The sequence below is a fragment of the Carassius gibelio genome, chromosome B9 (genome assembly GCF_023724105.1).
Source record: "Carassius gibelio isolate Cgi1373 ecotype wild population from Czech Republic chromosome B9, carGib1.2-hapl.c, whole genome shotgun sequence".
Classification (NCBI taxonomy): domain Eukaryota; kingdom Metazoa; phylum Chordata; class Actinopteri; order Cypriniformes; family Cyprinidae; genus Carassius; species Carassius gibelio.
In genome coordinates this window covers 9,210,672-9,223,243 of record NC_068404.1, presented here as the reverse complement: position 1 = coordinate 9,223,243, position 12,572 = coordinate 9,210,672, and the positions used below count along the sequence as shown (strand labels likewise).

Genomic DNA, 12,572 nt, shown 5'->3' with positions numbered 1-12,572 from the left:
TTTCTTAGCTGTGCCCTAAAATCTGTCACTCTCCCGGACGATATCCAATGAGCATCAATCTCGCAAAAACTTCCTCGCGGTAATTGGGTGAAGGATGTGGATGGTGTGCGCACGCGGGGGCTGAACGTAAACATTCGCGTGCTCTCGCGCTCAGAGAGAGGAACGGAGCGAGCGAGGACAGTGAAAGCTCTCCATTGCGCGGGCATTTGACAGAGTTGTGTGCAGCTGAACGTGTTGAAGGTTAACGTCAGATGGGCTCTGTGAGAAGAAGAAATATGAGAAGCAAGACTCGGTAAGAAAACGCCTTGTGGGTTGCGGGACAAGAGAGAAGTTTACAAAGGAGCGTCTTCTTCTGATAAGCCTCCACATTAAGGCAAGAGAGCGCGCGATGAAGTTCGGTGAGGGATTTGTGTAAACGTCACGAGAAGTTAATGCGAAGAAGAACAAACAAGACTTTTTGGAAACGTTATTAGCCTTTAAGACAATGACATTAAGAAGGGAATGCAATCGTAAAAACAACTTCCACGCATAATGTGGATTTCTACGCTGAAGGTATTTCGTTCTCCTTTTGCGTCTGATAAAAGGAGGTTTTAACGGATATATTTTGGACATATTTTTCCGTGCCGCCGGTGGACCAAATCAAAATACCACGCATACTTTTCCAGCTTGAATAATTCATGAAATAGTGCGTGCCTTCGAGGCTTGGAAAAAAGTTACGGCAATACGGGGAGGGGGAATAAGAAGTAGAACTGTTCAGAGTGGTGAGGGGGATGGCCACAGCGGCTTCCAATCCTTACCTGGCCAGCAATAGCATTCTCTCGTCAGCCTCGATCGTGCACTCGGAGTCCGGAGGTGGTGGCATGCAGCCGGGAAGCGGTGCTGTAACATCGGTGTCGGGAGGTTACAGAGGAGACCCCGTGGTCAAGATGGTGCAGAGCGACTTCATGCAAGGAGCCATGACGGCCAGTAACGGGGGGCACATGCTGAGCCATGCCCATCAGTGGGTTACCTCACTGCCACATGCGGCCGCCGCAGCAGCCGCCGCCGCAGCCGCTGCAGCAGCAGAAGCCGGCTCCCCTTGGTCCTCCAGTCCAGTTGGCATGGCCGGGAGCCCACAGCAACAAGACGTGAAGAACAGTTCAAACAGAGAAGACCTACACTCTAGCACCGCGCTGCACCACAGAGCCTCGCATTTAGGGGCTCACCAGTCGCACCAAAGCGCATGGGGTGGCACCACAGCCTCCCACATCCCCACCATCACCGGAGGACAGCAGCAGGCCCAGCAGTCTCTCATTTATTCCCAGCCGGGTGGCTTCACAGTCAACGGGATGCTGAACCCTCCTGGGAGTTTAGTCCACCCGGGGCTGATGCGAGGAGACTCGCCAGAAATGGATCACCATCATCACCACCACCATCAGCAGCAGCAGCACCCTCACCACCACCACCACCAGCAGCAGCACCACGCGGGAGTCAACAGCCACGACTCGCACTCAGACGAGGACACGCCGACCTCCGACGACCTGGAGCAGTTCGCCAAACAGTTTAAGCAGCGTCGGATCAAACTGGGGTTTACTCAAGCCGATGTCGGGCTGGCTCTGGGAACCCTTTACGGAAACGTTTTCTCGCAGACCACCATTTGCAGGTTCGAGGCTCTCCAGCTGAGCTTCAAAAACATGTGCAAGCTCAAGCCGCTGCTGAACAAGTGGCTGGAGGAGGCCGACTCGACCACGGGCAGTCCCACCAGCATCGACAAAATAGCAGCTCAAGGCAGGAAACGAAAGAAGCGCACCTCCATCGAGGTGAGCGTGAAGGGAGCCTTGGAGAGCCATTTTTTGAAATGCCCCAAACCGGCAGCGCAGGAGATATCCTCTCTGGCGGACAACCTCCAGCTGGAAAAGGAGGTGGTTCGGGTCTGGTTCTGCAACCGAAGGCAGAAGGAGAAGAGGATGACGCCGCCCGGGATCCCTCAGACGCCCGAGGACGTGTACAGCCATCCCGGCAACGTGAGTGCAGACACACCGCCTCCGTCCATGGACTGCAAACGTATGTTCACTGAGACGTAGAACAAATCATTTTATATACACTTCAAGTCAGCAAGATAGCACAAATATTCTATGTAAATTACGAGAGAAGCCGAAGCTAAAATCTTTAAAAGCTCTTCGTTTTATCCTCCAATGTCCCTAACGATAAATGACTCTGTTTGCTCTGTGTTTCAGGGGAGTTTTGTGGTAGATTACTTAAAAGGTGCAAGTTTGAAAGATGAACCGGACAGCAACCACAACGTGACATCTGCGAGCTCCTATGGCCAGGAGATTCTGGTGCACTGACACCGAAATCATAACCAGCCCAAAGCCAACATAGACTTTATGGATTGAAATGACAAAAGTACTCTCAAGGACATGGATCAATGCAGACAAACATTAAATATTAAACAGTGGAAGAATTTACCCCAGGACACGTATCAGTTTTACGCACAGGAATTATATGACTTATTTTAACAAAACGGAATTGCTTTGCATTATGTGCAAAACGGAATTGCATTATGTACAACAAACTACACCTTTTCTATTTCATAGTATTTTTTTGGACCACACTTCTGTGAATAGCTTTTACACAGAGAAAACTCTTAAGAAAAAAAAAAAAAAAAAAGATTGATTACTCTCAAGCTGCACTTATTTTCCAGTTTCAGCCGACCCCTTGTAAACACTTTCTGTTGTTGTTTGGCTGAATAATCGTGGATATTGCCCTCTCTTCACTGCTTTTTCTAGGCAGATTTTTTGGTGGGTTTTTGATAACATGTCTGTGTAAATTTGGCTATATGAATTCTCTGTGTTGACTCAAATGATTTGCTCTATATTTTTCACTAAAATCAATTTAAAAATATTTCCAAGAGCAATGACAGATTTGTTGCGCGCAGTGATGACTTTCAAGTAGCATCTCTTGTAGGCCTTTCCCCCTGCCATTTTAAATATTGATTATATTTTATACTGTTAGTATTACACTTGTTATTATATACAGATATTGTACACAAACACATTGACGAAGTTGGAACAAACCGTTGTCAAACCGTGTCCCCCGTGGTTGTTATTTAAGTTCAGTACTGACTCAGCGAGAAATGAATGAGAACAATAAATCTGATAGCTTTCAGATGCTTCAGTGCAACTTTCTTTCTTTCTTTCTTTCTTTCTTTCTTTCTTTCTTTCTTTCGCAATTTTGTTTAAATATTAAAACTACTTTCTAAATTATAACACATTTGTATTTGTTTGACGTTTCGTCTAGGCAAATACTGAGACAATTTCTGAAATGTATACAAAGGGAATTCAGTAGTGTATCTTTTTCCCCTCGAACTTCTGACCCTTGGCCTAAATATGGAAGTGTGAGAACTTCCCAAATGTTTTCACCTTGCATTGTCATATTTCCGTATTGTCTTTTTTTTCTGTTAGCATGTGTTTCTGTATATGCTTTAGTGTTTTTTAAACAAAAGACACAATTATACCATGTAACTTGTCTATATACTGTCTATCTGCTATAGCCTATTAACGGCGTATATCAAGTAAAGATAAGCTTCACGTCGTCGTTGTAAATACAAATAATGCAATACATTTTTTCATTTTATTATAAAACTTCTCCGTCAATGACTTAAAGATTTTCTGAGACTCCAAATAGTGCGGGGTTATGGGGCATCCCAAACCTGGTCAGTTATACTGTTTTCGTATTGTACCAATTATAGCCGATATATTATGCTTTATACCAGCTGGCATGCACTATTTTGATTTAGATTATTTTCCTCTCAACTGAATATATATTATCAAAACATTCGGAGGCATTTTTTCTTATCCAATAAATAAATAAAAAAGACAAAGAAATGTCTAATCATAGCCTATTATAATCTTTATAGGATCAAAGAGACATAGAAATGTGTTGCACTATTCAGTATTGCACTACTACTCTTTCTTTTCAAAACTCTTGTCCCTATTAAACCAGGGTAATAATTTTCATATTTTGTAATACCACTAGAATGTCTTAAAAGTTTATTAGTGTTTCCCCCCTTGTTTTAATAAATGGGCACATAAATAATGGTTACCAGCGATGTGATTATTGCCCTTAGACAACCCGTTTACCGCATTCTTTGTAGAATGGTTCAGGACATTATTTTATGGTTTAGGCCGGATCATTTCAGTAAACTGAACTGGATGAACTGAATAAAACAACTGCAATATCCTAGCAGAGAACAAACTGCAAAATTGCATTTATTGTAATTCAATTAGTAGGCTACATTATATTCAGTTAGCGTGCCTTCAGCAAACAATTTATTTATTTGGCTTCATTTTGGGAACGCTTTTTTTTTTTACTTTCAAGTGTATAAAAAGATAAAAAATAAAACAAGCACGAGCGTCCAGCTCTTCGAGTGACGTAATTTGGAATCCATTCCGTGCACGCTCTGAAGCAGGAGTGAATTTGTATGCATGGAAATTCGTATGCTTGCCACGTAGCTCTCTGAATGCAAAAAGGCCTAGATCCTTCCATCAGATTGCAATGTAAAAGCGTGCAAAAACGATTGTGTGACTGAATTGCTTTTCTTCTGCAAACCGACCGTTTCTGCGGGGAATAGCACAACTGTTGGCCCTTAATTTTCATCAAGACAAGTTTGGCAATTTCCCCCATTTGTATTCATTCCTGCTATGTTTGAAATAGCTGGCTTTGCACTCTTTTCAGCTCAGGCGCAACACAAGCCTTCCAGCTGAACGAACGACGTTTCTGATGAGACTTGGGAGTGCAGCTGATTTTTTTCTTCTTCTTCTTTTCTGGATAACTTTTGTGGGGTAGTGACTATTCAGCCAAACACACGGTTCTTCTCTTGAAGATTTAAATTTCGCGGATGATTTACCGTACATCCGTTGCGTGGCAACGAAATTCAACCTGTGGTTATAAGCGCGCGCCCCACCCTTCATGCGATATACTCGATGTTAATAGCATCGCTCACACACCCAGAATCACGGAGATGTAAAGCTTTCTGTTTCTGTCTAAAACTGTCTAAAGAAAAGTTTATGATACGCAGTGATAAAATGAATGAAAATAAAGAGATTTGTTAGGCTGATTATATTACTGTTCTCTCGTTTTAATTTCGAGCTTTACAATATATTCGAAAATAAGTTTTTTTTTTTTTAAAGTAGTATTTGAAAAGTTTCCAAAGTTAAATCAACCTTCAAATTAAAATCGGCTGTACAACCTCAGTTATAGCCTACTCACAAAGATAACTATAATGATTCTGAGTGATGTGACGAAAATTAGTTCTTCTTCTTCTTTTTCATTTTCTTCTTTCTTACGTGTTAGACCCTGAATTGCACAAAGGGCTATAAAACTGAGAGAATTCCTATCTTTTTACATTTGAAAACAGCCTACACGTGTACGCCTATTTATCGTCTCTTAGATCTGTTACCAAAAAAAAATTAATAAAAATAAACATGTAAAACAGACGCACACCTTAGTACGCAAACTAATTTTATTTTTTATTTCCACATGTAGCACTTTTTATTTATTTGCTTTGTTGTGTGTGGGTATGTTACGTATAAACTAGCCTATATGCAGTCATAATAAGAAAAATATTTCTTAATTCAGAGTTTTCTTCACGAGTCAAATGTGTGTAGGCTATCTAAAAATTATGATAATTAAAATTTAACAGTTAAAATGAAGTCGAATTTAAATATATATTTTTTACCATTTTTTCAACATTCCTTTTTTTAGATAATATTTATATACGTTAACTCTACCCAATAACATTGGTCCATTGAAAATGAATCTTACCCTCTCATATTTCTTTAGCGCCATCTTTTGGAATTCCCTCCTGCACGAATACATGTATCAATATCAAACCATGTTATCGACAAAACAATACTGAATGATATTTTCATACAACATTATTTACAATCACAATAAGAAAAATGCGTGCTGAAAACGACAACGATCTCCGAAAACAATTTTTAATTTCCTTTTTGGATAGACATATATGATTTATTAAAAAAAGTACACAATTATATTAATAAAATAAAAATGAATAGGATTAAACAAAACATGAAAAAAAATAAATGATAATAATCACACCTAAGATAAACCTTTAAATGCCTCTTATAAAGCTATTAAACTGCATATGTTTACCTAGTGTACACAAGTGTAGAGCTATAGAGATATCATTAGTGATGTGTTTATTTCTAATTTCTTACAAGCTGTTTTTTTGTTCTCCCCAGACTAGCAAGTGATCTAACCATGTCTCACTGCACAGCATAACGTTTTCCTTTCTCACAATTCCCATCAGACCTTTGGCCAATAGATGTGGTCCGAGGCTGTAGTCTACAAGGCGTCTGGATTAGCGACCAGGGGACCTTCACTGTCACACACCTGCTGCAAGCCCAGGGCACACTGCCAGCTGAGGTCAGTTAGCCCGCCAGCCACATCACCCTGGCAGCAGTTGCCAAGGTGACAGCATGTCAGAGCCTGTCCATTGAGGAGTACGGGGGGCTGACGGCCAATGCCTCGCTGCCTCTGACCGGCCCCTGGAACTTGAGGAAGCGGGGGACCGAAGGCACACATTCAAATGCTTAGTAACAAACAACTCCACACGAGGCAAGGGCCAGAGCGCCAGAGCCTAAATCATTAAATCTACTAAGTGAGTCTTACACACTTTCCAGCTCAGACACCACCGTTCAAGAAACACTTTGAATGAAAGCAGTTGATTCGATATAGGCAACAATCTTAAATGTGGATATGAATGTGTGTGCGAGAGAAAGAAAGACGCAAGTAGAGAACAGGAGGTGAAAGGTGCTCCTGCTTTTGTTGTAGCTATCACATTAACTGGAGGATGTGAAGCAGAGGGGAAATAAGCTGTGGGCTCTGTGGTTTAATAGATTACTTACAATTGGACACAGGTATTTGAAGTTAGCCATTATACCCTTGAGGCCCCCAAAAAGGTAAAAGAAACATCACATTTCAACCAAATCTGCCACCGCTTCTCGCTCCAACTCCTTTGTGTTTTTGTAAAATAAACATATTCGTTTAGCATAGTTGTTTCGTGCTTTCCAAACGTGCACGACGCGGCTGCGGATATTTGCATTAGCGTGTTTTTGCTGTTCCTGAAGAACACTTACACATTATCAAGAGCCCTTTCAAGCATAAGCTCTTTTAAATTCAACTCATTGTAGTCACGGCACAATTTGTTAAGGTCAAATCTTTGTCTGAATGGATTGAGTCAGAATTGTATTGAGGTCATCAAAAAGCACAAAGCCATATCTCTTCAAGGGCACATCTGAATTTCAGCTAAGCTCTCAGAGCCTCAATCTCCCTCGGAAAGAATGGAAAAAGTGTAGACCTAAACCTGTCGAATAAGGTCTCGGCATCGAACAGGCCTCTCCTGAAATGCTATTACAGTATGCACCTCGGCCCGGCACCGAGACTGAATTCAATATACACAAGTGGCCTATACGACGAGCCATTTGGTAGCTCAAGAAAATCATCCACAATACAAATTCAGGATTGTTTGGTTTTAATCTTCTGTTTTCGAGCATTCCGAAGGATTCAGTTGGGATGTCAAATCTAAACGGTCACTTTAGAGACATTTCTCCTTGGACCACGTCATTATTAGTAGAACGTTCAGCAAAACAGCAGAACAACAAAATCCTTTCATAGATGAGAGGATACTTTTCACTTTCTCTGTGCTCATATTTCACTGTACTTATGCGGGATAAGTGCAGGAATTCCTGTTGTTCAAACCTCTCCAAACATGCCACATACAACGTAGAAGAGAGTTTGCGGGCTGAAATAAAAGTAGCTAATTGATGCAATACACCAAGGACATAATTATCTCTTTGAATAACTGGCGGTGGTTTAATTGCTGGTAATTGTTCTCCAAACCTTGTTCAGAAGTGATGAACACAAGACTGTTATTATGCATCATGTGTTAATCCTACTATTCTGGCTTAGTCATTAGGGCTTCTGTATCAAAGCACCATGATAAGAGTGGCAGAGGGGGAAAAATATCATCTGCACACACACACACAATGTACATGCATATTAGTGACATAATGCGATATAGTGCCGTATTCCTCCTTAGTAACCCCATGCAGCCTCAAGTTCACCTAAACAGAAATAAACACAAACTTATACCACCTTTTTATGGTCCTCTACTTTCTTCTGTCACGCGCTCCAGTACGAATTTTCTCTCAGGTGTCATATTTATAACAGTGGGGTTTCTGTTATCCTGTGTTTGCTGTTAATTATTGCCACATTGCAACACCAGACTCAGAGCTCTACAGGAAACAAACACTGATTAACGTGATTGGGCCTGCTGAGAATTGCAGTCCGGCTGAAGTGTGTTGATTGCTGAACTGTTCCCACCCTCTCACCCCAGCAGTCTTGCCCTCTGAGCCTTGTGAGGCCGTTCAGTGGCAGATACTTCAAAAGATGTCTAGGGTTCGTATAATCTGAAGTAATCCGAGATCTGAAGTGATCGCAAGTGTTCGTGTTCTTGAAATAAACTCAATCGACAGCATTTGTGACATAATGTTGAATTGAATGTTGAAAAACACTAAAACAAAACTCATTTTAATTTTAAACATCCCTTTTAGTTACAGTGAGGCACGTACATTGGAAGTGAATGGGGCCAATTCATAAATGCTAAAAATGCTTTTCAACAGTTCAGCCATATGATATAAACAATATGTCAACAAGATTTTAGTGAGGAGGAAAAAAATCTATTACTTCTAATTTTTCAGTGTAACTCACATGTGTGTGTGTGTGTGTGTGTGTGTGTGTGTGTGTATTAATTTACATTGCCATTTAAAAGTTTGGGTCAAGTTTGTTGTGTCAAGTTTGTCAGTTTGTTTGCTTATCTTGAAAAAAAAAAGAAATTATCATCAACAGCGCATTACATTGACAGCAAACACTTATAAATTTCAAACTTTCTATTCATCAAAGTATCCTGCAAAAATATAATTATTTTCACATACACGAAAAAAAAAAAAAAAAAAAAAAAAAAAAAGTTTGAGCAGAAAATGATCATAAGAATAATTTTATATTAGAAGGATCTTGTCACATGAAGACTGGAGTAATGGCTTTGAAAATTCAGATGCTGTCAATACATTATATATAAAAAAATAATCAAATAAATAAATATGAATGAAACATGAATTTATGAATTTTATGAATTTAAACAGGAGGTTCCCCTCGGTTTTGTATTATTATTATTATTAATCATTTATTTATTAAGTAATTTAGTGGAAATTGTTTGAAACTGTTAAAATGCAAATGCTATGACAATGAAACAAGAAAGAACTGTTTTGTAATTCCAGTTCATCTGAATGCAGACTGCTGTGGAGCAGACTGGCAGTGCTACTGTTTTATATTCAGACTCAGCACTTTAGCTGCATGGGAAGGGGGAGAGGAAGTCTATGTGGCTCTTTCCTGTCTCATTCCTGAGTCTCACGGGCTCATGTTTCACCTGCTGCATCTGAAGTCTGCCACATGTGTGTATATGAGAGTATTTATCTTTCTGTGTTTTTCTGAGCAATGAATTCCTTCCGTTTAACAAAATAGCTTTTGACTGAACACGGCCAGATAGAGCAGAGGTGGTGTTATTGATAGGGCCGGGCATTTCAAATGAAGCGGAAGTTCATCATATTGACCGTTGATGTGCAAAATAGGTCCCTGGTTTGATTTGTTTTGATATGGGCCTACAGTGATAATTCCACACACTGGTCTTCACTGCCCCCTACTGGCTTTAAAATTGAGTCGAATATTACTAAACCATTGAGACGATTTATCAAGATTAACACTTCCTTAAGGTGCACCTCTCTAGTTCAATTACAGCCAAATCAAATTAATGTCCTCCCTCAGTGAGAACATCTAACATAAACTTTGGATGTTGCATAGAGCAGGCCTAGTTATAATTCAATTATTCTTTCAACAATCTTTTGAGGATCAGATATCTGATCAAAGCCATCTCAACATCTGTATGAGTCCAAAACTGGATTTGTAGAAACCCGACAAAGCATAACGGTTAATCATGGTCTTATAGGCCACAAACTGTAAGAATATCTGCACAGGGATTTGTATGAGAGGCCATGCTAAATAAATTACATTTAGGCGTGATATTCAGAGCGATCTGTAGGCCTAATCCATGACTTGAGCTGCCTAAACTGTTAGAGAATATGAGAGCAATGCCCAGTGAAGAGAATAAATACTCGTATCAAGCCACCAGGACACAGAGGAGGACTGATACTAAAAGATTGTGAATCCAAATGTGCCTAATTTTTATAGCATGGAATTGTTGTAGTCTACTGTAGAAATGTAGAATATAGGATTTAATAGATTAAGGCTACATTAAGCATTACAACAACTACTTGGATCACTTAATTTAATTCCAAAGAAAGCAGTAGTCGCACATTTTTTTATTCCATATGGCTTAATTTTTTTAAAAATATAGCACAAATTAAATGGACGATGCTTATGGTGCTCAATTTATGGTGCTCGACATCCCAATTAACAACCATCTTTGGAATTACTTATTGCACATTTCACGACAGTGTCAAGGTGAAATGTCTTCCATTTTCTTATAAACAGATGAAAGTTAATCAGGTAAGGTTCGATTACATTAGTTAATTGTATGTAGGCCTATGTACCAGTTCAGAAATTAAATGTCCAATGAACAGCGTCAAAGAATAATGCTCTGAAAATAATCTACCACCAAACCTAGCTGATAGCATTAACAAAGAAAGGCAAACGAATAAAACCCCACTTGCTGAAGAAAACATGCTATTTTAGCTTGCTTCTACAAGTCTTTAAGTTCATATCTTGCCTCATACAAGTGCAGTGCCATACCAGGTGAGCTTCTAAGCAATTTTACGATGTCAGAAAAGCCATAGGCCTTCATTTAGAGCTGATTATGCTGAATCATGCACTGTTAAAAGTCTCTTTAAGTCAAAACATACCGGGTAAGGAATCATGAAAATAAGTATTTATTTATCGATAATTCTGCCTTAATTCATAAAAATAAAAGTTGTTGGTATTCTACTGACACCAGCGTTTATTCTGTGCAGTGAATACATATGTTTTTGGTGTTAATATAGATACAGAGGCACTTTTTCCATTGACATTATATTACAAAAAGAGAAAAAAAAAAAGACATACAGGTTTTGAACGACGTGAGGGTGAGTGATTGATGGCAGAATTTGTGTTTAAGTCAAGTTTTCACATGGATGTATGCAGTCATGGTTCCTCTGTTTGAGACTATGCTACAGGTTAAGTCATTAATGAGTTTCCAGCTGAGGGCGAAGATGTCTGCATATGTCCTTTAACTGTGCAAACAAGCTACAAGAGTGCAGGAACGATTAACCTCCGCAGCCACAACAGGCAGGTGTCATGGTTTGTTAAACGGTGAATTACACTTCCTCGGCCAGCACTCTGCCTCTAATCACATCTGCAATTACAGAGCAGAAATATTGTCCCTAATTGATACGGCCCGCTGATTTGTTTCGATTTCTCGTCGCCTCAAGTCGTTTTCTCCCTTTACCCGCTGGCTGCTAATGAATGGACTCGTTAGGAGGGGGCGTGTCTAAGTGAAAGTGACTCTATAAGCACAGCTCTGCCAGATGTATGATGGCAGGGAAAAGGGACAGTGTTAAAACAGCAGGAGGTGTAATGGCACCTCAGAGCTGGAGAGACGGAGAGGGAGTGGGCACCTGTCCATTAGGCCCCACTGAGGGTGGAAGTGTTAAGTGGCTGGGTTTCGGTCAAACTCTTGAGGGACAGTTGTCATAGAGACGCAGCTGTCAGCCAGCGACTGACTTTGGGAGCTGTGGCTGTGCTGATGACGATCATAGATTAGATGGTGCAAAACACTGACTAATACCTGCACCTCTCCTCATTTTCACCCACACCTGAGAGAGACGTTTGTCTTCTGACGAGGGCTGTGAAGAGAGCTGCTAAATGAGCACCAGATGAGGGACAGATGTAAGTGTAGGAGTTTGGATCCTCTTACTGGTAATCTAAGATATCTAGCCTCATCTCAATTTGTCAACCTATTTCCCTACTGCGTACTGCTACCCATATATTTTCATATCATCATATAAATACAAATGCGTGGGCAGGTGCAGTAGAGTCTAAAAGTCTCCTGTTTTGCATTTACCATTTTCTAATTTAATAGTTTTGGATCTTCTTCTTCTTCTTCTTCTTCTTCTTCTTCTTCTTCTTCTTCTGAAAGATAGATAGATAGATAGATAGATAGATAGATAGATAGATAGATAGATAGATAGATAGATAGATAGATAGATAGATAGATAGATAGATAGATAGATAGATAGATAGATAGATAGATAGATAGATAGATAGATAAAGCATTAATTACGATTATTTGCATCTTTATTGTGAATCGTTGAATTAAATTGTTGTTTTCCCCTGAATTGTAAATGGCTTTGGATAAAAGCTTCTGCTAAATGACTAAATATAAAAATATATAAAAACCTTGAATTCCCAGATTTACAAGGAATTTTCAGACCTGTAAATCTTTAAGACGATCAATCAGT

The 12,572-nt window shown here is 39.9% G+C and overlaps 1 protein-coding gene across 2 annotated transcripts; it reads left to right on the top strand.

Annotated features, from left to right (window-relative positions):
* Positions 1-125: 125 nt before the first annotated feature.
* LOC127964477 (POU domain, class 3, transcription factor 3-A) lies at positions 126-5,103 on the top strand. Of its 2 annotated transcripts, none has more exons than XM_052564695.1 (2): positions 126-2,003; positions 2,217-5,103. In XM_052564695.1, exons 1-2 carry the CDS (start codon positions 771-773, stop codon positions 2,325-2,327), a joined length of 1,344 nt encoding a protein of 447 aa, XP_052420655.1. In that variant the 5' UTR covers positions 126-770; the 3' UTR covers positions 2,328-5,103. The 2 variants fall into 2 exon arrangements, with proteins under 2 accessions (XP_052420655.1, XP_052420656.1); XM_052564696.1 differs by having other exon boundaries at positions 126-2,043.
* The last annotated feature ends 7,469 nt before the right edge of the window (positions 5,104-12,572 follow it).